Below are 21,069 nucleotides of genomic sequence, written 5' to 3'. Positions count from 1 at the left end.
CAACAACTTAAGCAAACATATTAAAAACAATAAAAGCCGAAAGAGAAAGCAACTACAGAGTGGTGTGTACAAACTAACTTGTGGTGACTGTCCGAAAACTTACATCGGTCAAACTGGCAGAACTTTTGACAAACGGATAGCAGAACACAAAAGGGCTTTCAACAATAGAAAAACAGACACTTCTACATACGCACTTCACCTTCTAGATCATAATCATTCTTTCAATGAAGAGTTTCAAATTCTACATATTCAAAATAAAGGCCTTAAGCTATCACTTTTAGAATCAATGGAAATTAATAAATTGAAAAATACAGATATAATTCTGAATGACCAACTCGAGACAAACAGCTCCCCACTCCTCAACCTCTTCAGTTAAAGACTTAAAAAGGCAAACACATTGTAAAATATATCACTTGAGAAAGGCACTTTGCCGAAACAGCTGTAGTAATAACATAGTTGTAATAAATTTTGTGGAAGTATAGAAAAACAAACGTTTTTCAGTGTTTTATTGTGAGATAAAATGAACTTCCATCAAGTAACGGTCGAATCCATCAATTGATCAATTTTATATACAACAGAGTACTAGAAACAACATTATACCGGGTGGTGAATCGGAAAACGGGCCATAGGAAACTCAATGTAAAATTCTAAACTGTTGAATTCCTGCTTCCCTAATTATGTTACATCAAAAGTCATGAGAAGTTATTTGTAGAGGATTGAAATCTGTATTAAAAACAGAAGTTACAATTGTTCTACGATTTAAACACATTCCAAAATTTTGAAAAATATAATGTATTTACCGCAGTAGGTATGTGTGGGTATGTTAGGCCACACGTTACTATTTAACTGACAGTGAGCACATTATTGACTGAAGAAAATATCTTTATTATTAATATTTTCTCCTTAACTAAGGGTATCTTATCAACTTTATTGTGTTTTAAACAAAAAATGATAAAATAATTAAAAAAATTGACAGTTCTAATTGTTAATATAATAAATTCATTGTCAACAAATGCAATCTTATACACATTATTGTATTGTGTGTGGCCTAGCTTTGGCGTATTACTCTGAAAATTGTATTATATTTTTACAAAATTTTGAATAATTATTGTTCATAGAACAATATTAACAGTTGTTTTCAATAGAGAATTCAATTCTCTACAAATAGTTTCTGATGACTTTTGATGTAAAATAATTAGGGAAGCAGGAATTTAACAGCTTAGAATTTTACATTGAGTTTCCTATGGCCCGCTTTCCAATTCACCACCCGGTATACAAGAGATTACATAGGCAACTGGAACGTGGAATTAAAATCGATGGCAGATTTTTAAGTCACCTGAGATTTGCCGATGACATAGTACTCATAAGCAACAATACAGAGGAACTGATCTGCAGGCTGAAAGAACTTAAACGAGAATCTGAGAAAATCGGTTTAAAGATGAATTTAAACAAAACAAAAGTGATGACAAGTCAAAATATCACAATCGACAGATGGAAGTGAAATCGAAAGTGTCGAAGAGTAAATTATATACCTAGGTCACACGATCAAACTAGGCAAACAGAATCAAACGGCAGAGATAACTAGAAGAATCTGAATGACATGGGCAGCAGTAGGAAGACTCGGTGATGTGTTGAAAAACAAAAAGATATCAATAAATCTAAAGAAAAGGGTTGTAAACAGTTGTATTCTACCAGTTATAACTTATGGAATGGAGACCATGACACTTACAGAGATATCAGCCAATAGATTGAGAACGACACAGAGGGCGATCGAAGAGCTATGTTAGAAGTATCTCTGAGGGAACATATTATACGAAATGAGGAAGTGCGAAGAAGGACGAAGCTGGAAGATGTAATTAGAAGAATTGCGCAAATGAAATGGAAATGGGTAGGATACGTGGCACTGCAAAACAACGACAGGTAGACGAGAAACATTGTACATTGGAGACCACGCGAACACAGTCGTAGTAGAGGAAGACCATAAAAACGATGGCTAGACGACATCAAAGCCAAAGTAGGGAGAACCTGGGACCAAATAGCACAAAACAGAGAAGAGTGGAGAGCTCATGGGGAGGCCTTTGTTCAGGAGTGGATGCAAACAGGCTTAAGAAGAAGAAGAGAAGAAGACATAGGCAAGCTGGAGTAGCAATAAAAGCTGCAATCAACGAAACCACATGGCGAATGGAGTCGTTCCAACAAAGAACAAGCGGACGTCTTTGCTGAACATCTTACAAGCGTATTTCAAACCGAGCCAGCAGACCCTGATGAACAAGTGGAAGAACTAATTAGCGCAGCATGACAAATGTCCCTTCCGATCAAAAGTTTTACTCCTACAGAAGTCAAGAAAGAAATAAACAAACTCAACTCACGAAAGGCCCCAGATTATGATTTAATCTAGACACAAGTACTAAAAAAACTTCCTCGCAAGACCATTACCCTGCTAACAATTATTATATTTAATCGCATGCTAAAGTATCATAGTACTTTCCAAAAATATGGAAATTCGCTGAAAGTAACATCTTATCGACCCATCAGCATACTCTTTAAACTTTAAACTGTGACTTAACCAAATAGTGATCACTATCTATGTTTGCTTCTCTCAAATACCTAACATCTAAAAGGTTGGAGCAGTGTAGTGGCAGTGTCTTGCATCAATGACTACACTATCTATTTGGTTAATGGTTTCATTATATGGGGAAATTTACAAGTTCCATTATGCATGTCTTTGTGGGGAAATCGTGTTCCACCTATTATCATACCATCATAGCAAAGTTTATGCATCTCATACTCATTTGAGTGAGTGTGTAGACTAGATAGAAACAATCAGAATTTTTGTAGTTTGAAAAATAAATGTACTTAGGTCATTTTGGGATAAAATTTTGGAGAGGGAAGTAAAAGATCATGCCGAATCTGTATACTAAAGTACTAAAGAAACTACTTACCTTGGAAACTGCGGACCAAACTGTGTATAGCAGCAGTTGTCCCAACAACCCCTCGAGAACGGATTGTATCCACCTTTAAATTTGCCGGTTACTTGTTCGTTCGTAGTTCGCCCTCTTGATACCAGAACCATGTGAAAACCAGTCAAACCAAATATAGGTATGGAGAGCAAGGCGACCAGTGCCATTAATACCATACTGAAAAGATATTTATTAAGGAAAATTCGAATTTAAATAAGCTGCAGGGACTACTTTCTTTTGTGTTTGTAGACGTGTTTTTGTTGATCTTAAAAAAAGGAAAATGTTTTGAAGTTAATTTATTTAACTTTGAAGTATATTCAGTACAATTTTTGCTGCAAGTGTAGTTAGAATTTGTAGTTATTGTGGTTTTAACTAAGATAATATGCAAAGAAATCATCTTGATCGTGAAACACAGCTACGAGCTATTGGTATGATACAGGGTGGTATGAACATCCGCGACGTGGCAGAAGCTGTGCATTCTACCAAAATTACTATAGGGCGGTTATGGCAGCGTTTTCAAGAAACTGGTTGTGTAAGGCAAAGACACACTGGCCCAACAAGAGCAACACAACCGGTACATGACAGAGTTAGGCCCGGCGCAAATTGAACCTAAGCGAGACACACAACCTGCGTCGGCGAACTGCGTAGACAGTATTGCGCATCCTACTATCAGTTCATCCATTCGCAGGTCTCGCTTGGGAACGTTTGTCATCGGCGTACAGTTTTCTTGGGCCGTGGGACGCGTGACTCACCGCCAGATGTTTATTTTTACTTGTTTTTGTTTGCGAGATGGACTTATCTGAAATGAATACGGATGGTACCTAAGTACAATTTATTATGAGAAATAAAAATATTAGCATAGTCAACACCCCGAGTGAAAACTGCGTTGTCTTTGTCATTAAATTCTGATAACTTTTGGTAGACTAAATAAGCGGCGATACGAAATTAATAATCAAAGTTATGCCTTTACAAAAACACATTACATATTAGAAAAATAAGGTGAAAAATGATTCATGTTACTTAAAACCGTGATCGATAAAAATATCGTATTACCCTCAAATTCAACTTGTCGGCATATTACATTTTTGTTTATTACATCATGTTTGTTTATGCTTAAAAATTAAAAACGAAATATGCAGATAGTGTTATTTTGTATGACCGATCAGTAGCGGAGGGATTATGAATTATGACCTGCAGTAATTGTAAATGATTGTGATCCTGCAGTAATTGTAAATGATTGTGATCCGAGCAGTAAATTGAGGAATATGAGTTATGACCGAGCAGTAGGGGAGAGATTATTTTAAATATGTAGATATTATGTGCAGAAATGAAATACTCAGTGTAAGATATCTTTTTATGCACCCGCTTATCATCAAATTCGATGTTTTCGAAAGTCATACCGCTACGACTACTAGGGACGTGTAAGATATTTTTAAAACGTTACTAGTTACAAGTACGGAAATACCGATTTTAAGTTGCCTACTCAATTCAGTACAAGGATCAGATATTGTCCTTTTCATGAGCATTTTTCAGTGCGTAACAAATGATAGGAAAAAGGGTAAGTCCGTGATAATACACATTTATGACATTTTAGTTAAATCTGAGAGTTGTCACATTTTACTTTAAATTTGGAATAAAAACAAATCAAATATGTTTCTTGCATTTATAAAATGGTATTTTCTTTGATTTGTATAGTCTTATAAATTATACAGATCCAGATTTAGCCATACGGCTCACACTCCCTCTGAGGGGAAAATTGACTCATCCCAGATACCTACGGTATCAAAAGGATTGAGCTCTGGTGGGACTCTTTCCGTGTTATCGAGCCCTAGATGACTTGGAATGCAGGTGTATCTCCCAAAAATTTTCTTACACTTCTGGCCGTCGCAAGTAGTACAGCTTTCTGCATGGCCTTATAAATATGTTCATTGAGACCCAGCTTTTTTTATGCTTTCGAGGAGGGTCTTCGGAATGACTCCAGTAGTAGAAATAATAATCGGTATCGTCTGGGTACTTTGCATTCTCCATTGCCTTCGTATTTGAATTTCTAGATCTCTGTATTTGGCGATCTTTTCAGTAAATTTACTACGTAGATTATTGTTGTTAGGTATCGCCACATCAATTAGTGTTGTTTGTCTTGTTAATTTATTAACTAGTACGAGATCTGGTCTATTATGTGCCACTGTTTGGTCTGTAAGCACACTGCGGTCCCAGTATAGCTTGTAGTTGCCATCCTCAAGCATACTCTCAGGAACGTATTGATAATATGGGAGATAGTCCGTTTGGAGAAGTCCCAGCTTGTTAGCTATCTCTTGATGAAGGATTTTTCCCACTGCGTCATGCCGTTCCTTGTATTCAGTTGCAGCAAATGCCTGGCAGCCCCCTGTAATATGTTGGATGGTTTCTTGGGCTTGACATCCATATCGGCATCTGTCATTTTGAACCTGAGGGTCTTTGACGATATATTTCAGGTAATTTCTGGTTGGTATAACCTGATCCTGAATGGCCAGTAATGAACCCTCCGTTTCAGGGAACATCTTTCCTGATGTCAACCAATAGTTCGACGCTGTATTGTCGACATAGTCTTGGCTAACCTCATTGGGATGTCGCCCGTGCAGAGGTTTACCCATCCAGGTGCGCAGTTTTTCGTCCTTAGTAAGGTGGTTTATGCGCATTTCTGGTTCCCTCAGTTTGATCGGTGTTGTGTCATCTACTGCGCAGATTGCGCGGTGTAGAGTAGATGTCTCAGCCTGCATCTGAAAATAAGTTCTTAAATTAGCAATCTGTTTATCTAATTGCTCACCTATATCCATAAGTCCTCTTCCTCCTAAATACCGGGGTAATGTTCGTTCTACTGCACTTTTAGGGTGGTGTTTTTGTGCCTTTGTAAGGTGTGTTCGTACTTTTCGCTGAAGATTTTCTATATCCGTTTTTGTCCACTTAACAATACCAAATGAATAGCTAAGCGCGGAACAAGCGTAGGTGTTCAGTGCCTTAAACAAATTTTTACTGTTAAGCTGTGAACGAAGCAGTTGTTTTACCCTTCTTATAAACTCAGTTGTTATCTCAGTTTTCATTTGCTTATTGTCAATTTTCCGCGCCTGCTTTACTCCAAGATATTTGTACATATCGTTATCGCCCATGGTCTCGATGTTCTGGCCATTTTGCATATCGAATCCACCGGGCTGTACCTTTCCTCTGACTATATTCAAAACACGGCACTTGTCTAGACCGAACTGCATACTAATATCATTAGAGAATGTTTCTACAGTTTTTAGCATCTCTTCTAGGTGTTCTCGAGTGGAAGCCATTAATTTCAAATCATCCATATACAACAGATGATTGAGCTTCGCTACTACAGTATTATTGCTTTTAATGCTAAAACCTGAGTCAGTGGAGTTTAATAGTTGGGAAAGGGGGTTCAAAGCTAAACAGAACCACAGTGGACTCAACGAGTCTCCTTGAAACAGGCCCCGGTTGATTGCGATATTTTCGGTTTCGATATTGTTTTCACCAGGTATTTGGAGGTGAATTTTAGTCTTCCAATCTCTCATTATATGCCTTAAAAAGGTCACTATGTTATCATCGACTTTGTATATTTTCAATATATCTATTAGCCATTCATGCGGTACTGAATCAAAGGCCTTTTTATAGTCAATAAAAGCAGTAAATAGGTTCCTCTTTTTGGAATATGCTTGATTAGAAATGACTGAGTCGATGATAAGCTGTTCTTTGCAACCCATGGAACCCTTAGCGCATCCTTTCTGTTGAGGCTCTATGATATTGTTTAGAGCACAGTGTTGGTAGATACGCCGGGTTACACAGGATGTGACCAATTTATACAAAGTTGGAAGACAAGTAATTGGGCGGTACTTAGATGGATCTTGGGTGTTATTTTGATCCTTGGGTATTAAATAAGTAGTTCCCTGAGTTAGAAATGGTAATTCCTGCGGATTAGAAATAACATGATTAATTAATGTTGATAAGCACTCATGAATACTCCAAAACTTTTTAAGCCAAAAGTTCTGAACTCCGTCTGGTCCAGGAGATTTCCAGTTATGAAGCTCTTTGATGACATTTGAGACTTCTTCAGTCGTGAATGGTTCGTAGTTAGCAGTGACGTAGTGGTGACAGTTGTGCGTCGTATCTTCTATCCAGCCAGCATTGTTGTTAAGAGCAGCTGGTGTGGAAAGTTGATTTCCCCAAAACTCATGAATTTCTTCTTGGCTTGGGTAAGACTTGTCGACACTTTCTACGGTGGAATTGAGTTTTCGGTAAAACGCCTTCTCAGAGTTCTCAAAAAGTGCATTGTCATATTTTCGGTTGTTACTAACTTTATACCTTCTTAATCGTCCTGAATAGACGGAGAGTTTTTGTTTTAATGTATCCAAACACTGTTGAGCTGTGTTATTTTCTGGATCGTATCTCGAGTGTCTTGCAGTGCTCCGCATTATTTCTTCAGCTCTCTTAATGACTTTTCTACTTGTTACACCTCTTATATATTCTGTGACTTGACCAATATCCCTACGCAGTAATTCAATTTTTCCGAGAAGTCTTTTTTCCCAGGGTGCAATTCTGTTACCAGTCCTTCCGTTATTAGTACCCCGTTGTGTTCTGATCTTAACGCCCATTACATTGGCAATTGCTGTTGCTGCACAGTAGATTAGCATATGCAGATATTCCAATGTGTGGGCTTCTACGACATAATTGGGTAGGACTTCAGTATTCACAATTTGTAACAGCGCATCTAGTTTCTTACAAGAGTTTATTCGTGGTAGCGGTGGTCTGCTAAGTGGATTTGTTCCATTAAACTCTTGTACGGCACGAGCCATTTCGCTTTCTAGACTATCGCGCAACTCGTTATTTTCCTGCTGTGTATTGTCAGGTTGAGTTTCTGGTATGGGAATCTCAGGAATCTGCTCATCAAGGATTTCATTAGGGAGTTGATCTAAAACTAGCTCTTGGTTATTAATCTCCCGTTCGACTTCGCTTTTGATCGTATTGCGTCTAGTCTCTGGGATAAGGTTGTTTCTTATGATTACCCGGTATTGATCTGATACTCTTTGCTCCGATACTTGAATATCTGGGTACTCCCTGCAAAATTCGGCATACAGCTGTTGTCTGTAGCCGATCGTTTCTTGACCGAGGTTGGTCACCTTATAATAGAAGCGCAAAATGCTTTCGTTGATGGACACAGTCCATTTCATGCGCTGCCTCGGTCGTCCCGCTTGAGTGAGCGCCGGCTGATGTTCCAGCGCAGCACCTTCAGCGAGTGGAGCTCTTGCTGTTGTTTGGCTCGCTTGTGGTTGTTGTTCTTGTTGTTGGGCTGTAGCTGTTTGTGTGACAGGGGCCCGCCTCCTCAACACCCTGCCACCGACGTCCCGCATGCTGTCACGTCCAGCGCCGGCTCCAGACGTGCCCTGGCGATCCCCAGGCAGCGATCCTAAACATAAACCATAATTCTCCATATCAATGGGTGTGCATTTTATACCTACTGCCAGGTGTCAGTTTTTGATCCACGGCAAGTATCCCTGCTACTCTCTGGGTACTGGCGCTACGAATACCCAGAAAGTATCCCCCATTCGCAGGGGGCCGCGCCTGATAGAAGAACTGACAAAAAACTCCCACAGGGAGTTTGTAAGATATATATACAGATTATATTTGTAATATTATTATCTAATTAAAAAAAATATTTTTTTTATTATGGCGCCATCTATCGACAACTAGAATAACTAGAATAATTGTTGTAAATGTCTGTAATCACGGACGTGCTTTTTTTTCTGTCACATACAATTTAATGCGTTAGAAAGAAATCGAAAAACTGTGACGCACTGAAAGATGATCATGAGAAAAAGAATACATCAGTATTCTGTAATCAGTATTTGTATTCAGTACCACTTAGAACCTGTATCAAAAGTAACCGTTACATGTCCGCACTGATTTTGCCCGTCTCTATTCGCCGCGTTGATGGCCAACGGTTGGGTTGGCTTGTGTTCAATATGCGGTGCGCTAGAAAAATAAATGCACGGGTCACCCGTACCGCCGGCGCAGGTTGTGTCTCGCTTAGGTTCAACTTGCGCCGGAACTTATTCGCCTTCGGCCATTAAATAACCCCAATGTTACTGGTAGTCAGCTAAGAAGTGAGCTTCATAGCATTCATGGCATTAATGTCTGCTCAAATTGTCAAAAATAGGTTGCATGAGGATAATCTTCACGACAGACGTCCCATTAAAGTTCCAGTATTATCCCGTAGGAATCGTACAAGGAGATAGAGTAGCCCGAAGAACATCAAATTTATCCAGATTTAGCCATACGGCTCACACTCCCTCTAAGGGGAAAATTGACTCATCCCAGATACCTACGGTATCAAAAGGATTGAGCTCTGGTGGGACTCTTTCCGTGTTATCGAGCCCTAGGTGACTTGGAATGCAGGTGTATCTCCCAGAAATTTTCGTACGCATCTGGCCGACGCGAGTAGTACAGCTTTCTGCATGGTCTTATAAAGATGTTCATTCAGACCCAGCTTTTTTATGCTTTCGAGGAGGGTCTTCGGAATGACTCCAGTAGTAGAAATAATAATCGGTATCGTCTGGGTACTTTGCATTCTCCATTGCCTTCGTATTTGAATTTCTAGATCTCTGTATTTGGCGATCTTTTCAGTAAATTTACTACGTAGATTATTGTTGTTAGGTATCGCCACATCAATTAGTGTTGTTTGTCTTGGTAATTTATTAACTAGTACGAGATCTGGTCTATTATGTGCCACTGTTTGGTCTGTGAGCACAGTGCGGTCCCAGTATAGCTTGTAGTTGCCACCCTCAAGCATACTCTCAGGGACGTATTGATAATACGGGAGATGGTCTGTTTGGAGAAGTCCCAGCTTGATAGCTATCTCTTGATGAAGGATTTTTCCCACTGCATCATGCCGTTCCTTGTATTCAGTTGCAGCAAATGCCTGGCAGCCCCCTGTAAGATGTTGGATGGTTTCTTGGGCTTGACATCCATATCGGCATCTGTCGTTTTGAACCTGAGGGTCTTTGATGATATATTTCAGGTAATTTCTGGTTGGTATAACCTGATCCTGAATGGCCAGTAATGACCCCTCCGTTTCAGGGAACATCTTTCCTGATGTCAACCAGTAGTTCGACGCTATATTGTCGACATAATCTTGGCTGACCTCATTGGGATGTCGCCCGTGCAGAGGTTTACCCATCCAGGCGCGCACTTTTTCGTCCTTAGTAAGGTGATTTATGCGCATTTCTGGTTCCCTCAGTTTGATCGGTGTTGTGTCATCTACTGCGCAGATAGCGCGATGTAGAGTAGATGTCTCAGCCTGCATCTGAAAATAAGTTCTTAAATTAGCAATTTGTTTATCTAATTGCTCACCTATATCTATAAGTCCTCTTCCTCCTAGATTCCGTGGTAATGTTGTTCTTTCTACTGCAGTTTTAGGATGGTGTTTTTGTGATTTTGTGAGGTGTGTTCGTACTTTTCGCTGTAGAGCTTCTATATCTGTTTTTGTCCACTTAACAATACCAAATGAGTAGCTAAGCGCGGAACATGCGTAGGTGTTTAGTGCCTTAAACAAATTTCTACTGTTAAGGTGTGAGCGAAGCAGCTGTTTTACCCTTCGTATAAACTCAGTAGTTATCTGTTTTCATTTGTTTATGGTCAATTTTCCGCGCTTGCTTTACTCCAAGATATTTATACATATCGTTTTCACCCATGGCCTCGATGTTCTGGCCATTTTGCATATCGAATCCTCCGGGCTGTACTTTTCCTCTGACTATATTTAAAATACGGCACTTGTCTAGTCCGAAGTGCATACTAATATCATTAGAAAAAGTTTCTACAGTTTTTAGAATCTCGTCGAGTTGGTTTCGAGTGGAAGCCATTAATTTCAAATCATCCATGTACAATAAATGATTAAGCTTCGCCACCACATTGTTGTTATTTTTAATGCTAAAACCTGCATCTGTGGAGTTCGATAGCTGAGATAGTGGGTTCATAGCTAGACAGAACCACAGAGGACTCAACGAATCTCCTTGAAACAGGCCCCGGCTGATTGCGATATTTTCAGTTTCAATGTTATTTTCACCAGGTATTTGAAGGTGAATGCTAGTTTTCCACTCTGTCATTATATGTTGTAAAAAGGTCACTATATTATCATCGACTTTATATATTCTCAATATATCTATAAGCCATTCATGCGGCACTGAATCAAAGGCCTTCTTGTAATCAATAAAAGCAGTAAATAGGTTCCTCTTTTTGGAATATGCTTGATTAGAAATGACTGAGTCGATGATAAGTTGTTCTTTGCAACTCATGGAACCCTTAGCGCATCCTTTCTGTTGAGGCTCTATGATATTGTTCAGAGCAGTGTTGGTAGATACGCCGGGCTACACGGGATGTGACCAATTTATACAAAGTTGGAAGACAAGTAATTGGGCGGTATTTTGCTGGATCTTGGGTGTTATTTTGATCCTTCGGTATTAAATAAGTGGTTCCCTGAGTTAGGAATGATGGTATATCCTGCGGATTAGAAATAACATAATTAATTAGTGTCGATAAGCATTCATGAGCACTCCAAAACTTCTTGAGCCAAAAGTTTTGAACTCCGTCTGGTCCAGGAGATTTCCAGTTATAAAGCTCTTTGATGATATTTGAGACTTCTTCAGTGGTGAAGGGTTCGTAGAGAGTAGTGGTGTAGTGTTGGCAGTTCTGTGCCGTATTCTCTATCCATCCAGCATTGTTGTTAAGAGCAACTGGTGTGGAAAGTTGATTTCCCCAAAACTCATGAATTTCTTCTTGGCTTGGATAAGACTTATCGAGATTTTCTACGGTGGAATTGAGTTTTCGATAGAACGCCTTCTCAGCAGTCTCAAAAAGGGCATTGTCGGATTTTCGGTTGTTACTCACTTTGTACCTTCTTAGTCGTCCTGAATAAACTGAGAGTCTTTGTTTTAATGTATCCAGGCACTGTTGGGCTGTGTGTTATTATTATTATTGTTATTATTATTTAGATATTATAGATATTATTATACAAGAACTAGAACGGGCAGCCATTCTTTTCACAGATAAATCCAGGTTTGGTTTACGACCCGATTCACAAAGATCGAGGGTGTGGCGAACACCTGGCAACGCATCTCGCTTGCAAACCGCTCAAGAAGTTGACATATATCAAGGAGGAACTTTGATGGTTAGGGCTGGAGGAGTTTCAATATGTTTTCGAACTGACCTCGTTCATATTGAAGGATTTTTAACAGCAAATGAATATCGAGATCATATTGTTGAACCTATTGTTTGTATGCATGACAATGCATGTCCGCAAGAATCGTGAGAAATTTTTTAGAGCAGAACAATATTCAGGTATTGCCCTGGCCTGCTCAATCCCCTGACTTTAAAGCCAGAAAGCACGTTTAGGATATACTAAAAAGACAACAGCCAGGATTGGTGTTCCAGACAAGGGAAGAGCTGCTAAACTGTATGTAAGAGCAATGACAACAAATTGAGCAAGACGATATTAAACAGATTGATAAGAAGTCTGCCCAGTGGCGTAGCTAGCCCCAAAGGGGCCCCATATCAAAGTTTGTCGCGGGACCCTTTTCCACGACTGTTATGGGATAGTCCTAAAAAATATTTTGTTCAACAAAAGAAGCCAAAACGCTTGTATAGTGCAGAATACAAATATATGCATTATTGTCACAGAAAATTTTACAATTTTATGGACCAAAGCTTACGAAAAAAAGACAAAAAAATAAAGACAAAGAGTCGAAAAAACAAAAAACAATAATAATACAGTTTACTGAAATTACATAAATCGTCAATATTATCACAAAGATTAAGGCAGGGCGATCCTTTCTCATTATTACTTTTCAATTTATGCCTAGAAAAAATAATGCGAGAATCAAAAATCAATAGAGAAGGACTCCCATATCAAACATCAAGTTTTGGCATTTGCGGATGATGTAGTGTTGCTGGCAAGAGGAAAAAAATAATTACAGGAAATAGTACAGAGACCAGTAAAAGCAGCGAAGAAAATGGCACTGTGCATAAATGAAACTAAAAAAAAATGTATGGGGTGGACAGATGGAATCATTTCAGGAATGAACAAAAGTTAAAGTAGAAGTATAAGAAGGAACATCATACCAATTCGAAATATTAGAAAGCTTTACATACCTAGTAGCAATAATATCACGTAAACCGAACACTAAAGAAGAAACACAAGCTATAATAATGGCAGACAATAGGAGTGTAAATGCGCTTAATGGAATTTTGAAAAGCATATTTTTACCAAAAAAGGCAAAAATATATTTATACAAAACAACTATACAACCAATAGTAATATACTACAGTGGGACATGGACAATGACAAACAATGAACAAAATTTACCGGAAATCTGGGAAAGTAAAATCCTGAGGAAGATATATAAAGGCATAATAAGGAACGGTTTACGGATAAGATCAAATGATGAGTTAAGGGAATTATACAATCAACCTAATTTAATAAGACTGATAAAGGCACAGACACTTAGAGGCGAGGTCACCTAGAAAGGATGCCGAACACGACGACTTCAAAATGGGTACTAAACTACACTATAGCTTCAAAAAAGAGAAAAGGAAGGCCGAAAAATAGATGGAAGCAAGGGGTCGGCGAATATATGGAAAGAATGGGACTAGAAGACCAGAAAAGAAAAATAAATAACAGGAAGAAATGGAAAAAAATCACATATTAAGCCAAAGAAGATCTCAGTACATGACGAAAAGTGAAAAGTACATGGGCCTCAAGGGCCTTTAGTGCTATTGTATATTTACAAAATAAAAGATAATGAAATAAAACAAAACAATCTATTGCAAAATTTAAATAAATTGCCAATTACATAATACAACTTTTGGAACTAATAAGTTCTGCGTATAACACTCAAATATAGATAATAATAATCTCTAGTAAACCAAAGTCGAAAAATAAATTTGAATTGTTGATACATTGTTTGAAAACAGATTCAGTTTTTCAAGCCAAAGGTGAATGGACATTGAAAATGAGCTTAAACAAAGAAGCACTATTCTTATGGTATAACATCGAGCGGCCGAAAAATATATACACATAAATATAATTTATAGGTAAAGAACAGATTATATGAAAATATACCCAAACATTACACTGTTTCAAATATTCAAAGTTAACGCGATTACAAAAATTGAAATTTGGCATTATACATTATACAATGTTTCACACACAGCCAACGATGAATAGACAATGAAAAGTAGCTTGAAAACAAAAAAGTTCTGTTGTTATGGAATAACGGCGAGCGGTAGAAAATAGATACCTTTAATAAATTATTTATATGTATATAAATAAATAATCCATTACACGAAAATGTCGATATTCAAACAATATATAAGTACACTATTTCAAAGCGTTTTAATAGTGAAATATTTGTAGAATATTTTTTTTTATTTTTTTAAATGGAATTTTGTTTCGACATGCTCCGCTGGGGCCCCTGAATGTCGGGGAGCTACGACTTTATTTTTAAATTTTAATTTAGAATTTTTGTTTAATTATAAAAAAAATACCCCTCTGTATACAACGACAGGTTGTTGTGTTATTCACAATTATTTATCGTTAAGCATCGCGATGCAGCGTCCAGATTTGTTGAATTTCAATATTTTCCGAATAAATCGTCAAATTACCATTTAATTATTCTTTTATTACTTTGTCCCTTAGGCCTTAGACCATTTTGATGTGTGTAGTTTACTTTTATTTTTAATTCAAAATTAAATCAGCAACATTCAAAAGGATAATTAAAATGATTATCTATCTATGTAGACTGTACAATCAATGTCGAAGGTAACTAAAAAAAACTATTGTATTGAGCAATTATGTGGCATTGAATTATTTCAGTAATAATCCATTCCTTGTTCAGTTGTCACCGACACACCTACAGGTCAACATTTTTTTTGGTTTAAAGAGTATTATTCAAACACTGAGTTCTTATTTACCGCGATAGATAAAGCAAAATATCATGAATAAACAAATAGCTTTATCTATGAACTAATTTGTTTTATCTATAAATATTTTTTTCGTGAATATACAGTGGAATTAAGAAAATTATTATACTTAAAATAAACCCACAATGAAAAATGTTTTTTATCTACGAATCCGTAGGGGCCAGATCAAGAGATATACTTTTCTCTCTCTCACACACACACGCACTGTACGTCTCCCGTACACAAACACTGATATAGTCGGTTCGCTAAACTCAGACACAACTGGCTAGTGATTTTAGTAAGTAATTTTAAAAATAATTACTAAATAGTTAATAATTACTAAATAGTTAGTAATTTTGTCAATTTTGAGAAAATTGGCCAAAACCAAAAAAATTACCTACTAAAATCAAAAGCCAGTTGTGTCTGAGTTTAGCGAACAGACTATAGCATGTTTTTGTCTCTTGTTCTCTAGTTCCAAAACTAGTACTGATGGTTCAAAAACGTTCAAAGCACGTTTGCCGGTATTACTAATTATTTAGCGATCTCCGATTTCATTATACACTTTTTACACATATACATTTAATTCCTTTTGCACTTCTTAAGAAGTTGCTTCTCAAAATATTATTTTGATATCTCGAATTTCCTAAACCTGTTGTCCGATTTAAGTAATTTTTATTAATATGTTGTAACCTGTAGCAATATCACTAATAATATTGTTGCTAGGGTGGTAATTATCATTCTATATCGGGTGTACCAATCAAATTGTGGTTTTTTCTCAAAGTTCGCAACACCCTGTGGAACATTCTGGCATTTATAAAATACTGAAATTAAAATCTAACAACAGCCTCAGGTTTTCTCCACATTTTTTTATTCATTCGCTTATGTTGGATAATAAAATGTTGGTATGTACTTTAATAACTTGTCATGTTTTTCCTCAATATATCCTCATTTTCGGCTTAGTTTAATAAACACGCCTAAAGTAGGCTATGAGAAATTAACAATTTGATACAACTCAAAAGACATAAATGTCAAAAAACAGTCAAACAGTGTCTGGTTTGTTGTGAAAATTAGTAGATTTATTATTTAAAGTTTCAATTAAGTCCGTAAAGTTTTTTGTTGTTTGGTGAAAATGGAACGCGTTGCAAGGAATTTGGCCCGTGATGAGTATGTTCAAGCAGTGGCCTAACATATTAGGCAGTAGCGAAGGACTTAGCTACCATGTTATCGGTCGAAGGTTGTGAGTTTCACATACATCAATTTCCCGTATTGTTCAAAGCTTTAGAGAAATGAACGACTACAGCAGACGTCCCGGCCAAGGTGTAAAAACACAATTTGATTGGTACAGACCTCGAGTTACTACGATCGTACAAGACCGTTGTACATATTAGATTATGCGCTTTAGGATAACGATTTGCCACGTCAAAGAATCTTTAGTGCAGTTCATAATATCCAACCCAGCATTGATACCGTGAGGAAACGTTTTGTAGAACATGACTTGTGTATTCGAAGACCAGCCACAGACCCAACTGCAAAACACCGCAGAGCTAGATTGGAATTTGTCAAAACGCACCTAAACTGGAATAATGACTGGGAAAACGTTTTGTTTACAGATGAATCAAGATTTTGCCTGTGTAGTTTCGATCGACGTTTAAGAGTAATCCGAGACCAAATGAGCGTTATTGTCAAAACAACTTTATTTAATGGATTTGGTATATAATGGTTTGGGAAGGAATTTCTTTAACAGCACGGACAGACCTTGTTCCTTTACGCGGTATTTCTTTAAACAGTGAAAGATACGTAACCGATATTTGAAAATTTAACAAATTAACAATTTGACATTTATCAAATTGTTAATTTCTCATAGCCTACTTTAGGCTTGTTTGTTAAACTAAGCAGAAAATGAGGATATATTGATGAAAAACATAGCTAGTTGTTAAAGTACTTAACTTTTTAATTATCCAACATACGAGAAAAAATAAAAAAACGAAATGTAAAAAAACCTGAGGCAACAGTTGGGTTTTAATTTCAGTATTTTATCAATGGTAGAATAATCTACAGGGTGTTGCGAACTTTAGGAAAAAACACAGTTTGATTGGTACACCCGGTATACAATGACAATTTACATGTCTAGCAGCAACATTATTACGGCGATATTCTTAAACAATAAAGCTATAACATATTAAAAAAATCACTCAAATCGGAAAACAGGTTTAATAAAGTCGAGATATCAAAAATGTCCCAATTTTAAGATGGTGGCTTAATGTCTTGGAGAAGTGTATAAACAACGAAATATGAATAAGTGATATTGTCAGCGGTGTGGACATGAATGAAACAACCTGGCCAGTACTTTGCACAAACATAAACAAAACATACGGCATTTTTAATAGCTTAACTGCCGACGAAATCTTACATAAAAGAGCAATTGTTTTTAACTCAAGAAATGATAATTTCCTGACAAAACAACTGTTCGAAGCCTTTACTACAAATCAAAATAATTACTGCATTCCGAAGCAGTGACGTGACAGTTAAAGGATTGTAGGGAATTCAATCAATCACCGGAAAAGTTCCAATTATCCACGTTTATCTGTATTTATATCAGTTGTAACCAAAAAAACTATTTTTCGGGCCGAACTACACTCACTGGCAAAATTAACCGCCTACATTGCATTTCTTTCAATTTGCAAAAATTATCAATCTTGGGCTACATTTTATGAAAGATACTAGCAAAAAACTAATGTTTAAAAATCTTCGAAGAAAATTTAAACTAACATAATTTTGAAAATCGTACTCTAATTAAAAAAAATATGAGTATTAATAATGGGTGTGGCCGCCTCTGGTAAGACATATTGGAGCCGATTCGGCAATCCATTCGTGATATCCTGGATATCAGATTGGAGATATCAGCCGTTTTTAGTTCTACGAAGGATATAGGAGCTGAAATACAGTACGGGATAAAGAGCTGCCAGCAAACTAAGAGAGTCATTAATCAAAGTGTAATATTCTATCAACAAGAGATCTACCTGTTTTATGGAATGATCCTTTGTTTATTTAAATACACCTTTCCATCAACAGTACACCACTGAGCTGAATATTACCGACTCTCTTAGTTTGCTGGTAGCACTATATTATCGGACGATTTAGGGAGACAGGTTCATATACCCGCAGACAAGGTCAAGGCCGACATCGATGCACTAAAATTCGAGATGACCGCCTCATTGTCAGCAACGTGTTGATAAATCGCTTTGGCACCGCTGCTGAAGCTAGTACGCGTCTTTTTAAGGTGAGTAATGTTAGTTTGAGTGAACTTACCATTAGAAGAAGACTGACAGAAAGAAATTTAAGGGCTTTCCATCCAGCTCGCGCCCCACAGTTGCTCTCACAACACCATAGAGCTAGACTTGGTTTTGCGCGAGAATATGCTGACTGGACTGTGGCGGAATGGAAGAACATACGGTTCTCAGTTCAGATCAGAATAGACCTAGGAGGTCCAGATGGACGTCAGCGTGTCTACAAGCGTCAAAATGAAAGATTTGCTCTATGCACTACAACCGAAACAGTGGCTTACTGAGGGGGGTCAATAATGATTTGGGGATGAACTTTTCAATAACTCATACTGATCTTGTGTTCGATAGAGGCAGTGTGAATCCTCAAAGATACGTGGAAGCAGTTTTCCAAGACCATGTCATGCCTTTCGCAACGTTCATTGCTGAAAATTTTAGATTAATGCATGACAATGCACGTTGCAATACCGCAAAATTCGTCCGCGAGTACCGGGAATCAAGTGGCATCATGGCCGGTACGCAGTGCCGATCTTAACCAAATTGAACACATTTGGGACAACCTCACAAAACGGGTAAGAGCAAGATTACTTTCAACGTACATCCTTCGGAGACCTCAAGACGGCTGCGGTAGAGGAGTGGCACAATATCCCCCAATAGGATATCGAGAATATCAGGAATGGATTGCCGAACCGCCCCCAAGAACTACTCAGGGTCAGAGGCAGCAACACCCATTATTAATGATTCTTTTTAATTAGACTATGTTTCAAAATTATGTTTGTTTGAATTTTCTTCGAAGATTTTGAACATTGGATTTTTGCTAAGCATCCGTTGAAACACGACTTTTTCAATAATTTTATTGTTTTTTCCTCAAAGATAGTTTTCACCGTATCTTTCATAAAATGTGATGAAGATGGACAATTTCTACAAATTAAAAGAAATACAAGGTGGACGGTTAATTTTGGCCGTGAATGTATTCTACTTCATCATCCAGCCTCAAAAGTCCACTGCTGAACATAGGCCTCCTCCCCTCGTTTCCAACCCCATCTATCCTGCACCGCTCTCATCCAGTTTTTATTTACCTTTCTTAAGTCGTCAGTCCATCTTGTAGGCGGTCGACCGACGCTTCTCTTGTCCTCTCTTGGCCTCCATTCCAATAACCTCTTCGTCCATCGCCCATCTGTCATTCTGGCTATGTGTCCTGCCCATCTCCACTTCAACCTGGCTATCCTCTCGATGACGTCAGTCACCATTGTTCTTCTCCTGATTTCTTCGTTTCTGATTTTGCCTCGCAGATTTATTCCTAACATTGACCGCTCCATTCTCCTCTGCGTGACTCTTAGTTTGGTAGCCGAAGCTTTAGTTAAGGTAAGTGTTTCTGATCCGTACGTCAAGACTGGGAGGACGCACTGATCAAATACCTTTCTCTTTAGGCATGTGAACAACTCACTTTTAAAAGTTTCTCTCAGTTTTCCAAATGCTGCCCACCCAAGACCTATTCTTCTCTTCAGTTCATGAGTCTGGTTATCCCTGCCAATCGTAATTTCATGTCCCAGGTATTTATATCTATCTACGAGTTCTATTTCCTTCCCACCAATACTGATTTGTGTTTTCGAGATGTTTATATTTAAACCTACATTTTCAGTATTTTACTTACCATTCAAATATTTTCTAAACATACAAAATGTTATCACTATTTAGGAAAAACGCAATAAAGTATAAAAAGGATACGCTACAATTGGTTGAGGTTTAGTATAGACATCCCCACTCTTTAGTATAAAGATGAGGCTCAACGTAAATATACTAATCATGTGTATACTTAATGATATGAGGAAGAAAAAGAAGAAGCGGTAGTTTCTTCTTCCGATACAATTATTGACCCAAGGACAGTGATGGTCAAATGTCTGAAAAAAAAGAAAAGTATTTAGTTAATGAGTACAAAATAATAAAACAAATAAGTATGCAAAGTTCAACATGCGCTTAACTCTTGCAGTGTTGTAAGATATTTATTTCTTTGAAGTAGTCATTATTATTGTAGGATTTTTATGTATTTATGTATCTATTCAATCAATAAACTTTTATAATTCATTACGGCCAGAACAGTGTTCTTCCGAACGAAAAAAGTATTATGTGGACGAAGTATTAACAATAACCTGAAAATGAGACTCGTCAAATATTGCATCTTCCCGACATAGCCCAGTAAATGAACGGGCAATACGGCGATACCGTGTAATTTTCAGGGTCAACTCCGAATTGCATGAAAATTTGGCTTTAGGTTCACTTACCCTCCAATGCAAAGTTAAATTTGTGCCGTTGGTTGCTTTTACTTGGGGGGTGACAGTCACTCCTTCTCGGGGGTGAAAAAACGCGCGTTTAAAATGAGTGCGGAAATTGATAAATTGACTAATTCAAAGCAACTTTCGTTCTATAGGGTCAAAAGTTAATACTTTTCGAGTTTTTTGCGATTAAAAATGTTTATTTTTCAACAAAAAACACGTTTTCATGCGGTTTTTCGCAAATAACTCAAAACTAAAAAAGTTTTGTATTCGTGAAGTCTACAGACCCAGCAAAAGCAAAGTTGTAGCTCATGAAAAATACGTTTTTATTCGTCAAATTCCAAATCGAATATTTCAACGTGAAATAACCTAAAAATGAAGTACTTTTCAGGAAAAATCCATTACAACTTTTTTAACGTGTTAAAGAAAGCTTTATTTATATTTTTTTTATAAAAGTTTCTAGAATTAAAACTAAGCGAGTTACGCCCAAATTAAAGTTAGCCCCCTTTTTTTGTAAAAAAAATCGTGGAAATCTCCCTCTGTTTATCACCCCAAATGAAATTAATC

At 37.3% G+C, this 21,069-nt stretch overlaps 1 protein-coding gene across 2 annotated transcripts in view; it reads right to left on the bottom strand.

Annotated features, from left to right (window-relative positions):
* Positions 1-21,069, bottom strand: part of LOC114334512 (palmitoyltransferase ZDHHC8) — a 102,151-nt gene that overhangs the window by 43,412 nt on the left and 37,670 nt on the right. For both annotated transcript variants that reach the window (XM_028284563.2, XM_028284564.2), the window contains exons 4-5: positions 19,958-20,130; positions 2,943-3,137 (exon numbers count right to left, since the gene is read on the bottom strand). In XM_028284563.2, coding sequence (XP_028140364.1) covers positions 2,943-3,137; positions 19,958-20,130 — 368 coding nt within the window. The remainder of the gene's footprint in view (positions 1-2,942; positions 3,138-19,957; positions 20,131-21,069) is intronic.

This window comes from Diabrotica virgifera, chromosome 2, assembly GCF_917563875.1.
Source record: "Diabrotica virgifera virgifera chromosome 2, PGI_DIABVI_V3a".
NCBI lineage: Eukaryota > Metazoa > Arthropoda > Insecta > Coleoptera > Chrysomelidae > Diabrotica > Diabrotica virgifera.
The sequence above is the reverse complement of the archived record's forward strand: the minus strand, read 5'-3'. Positions and strand labels throughout refer to the sequence as shown.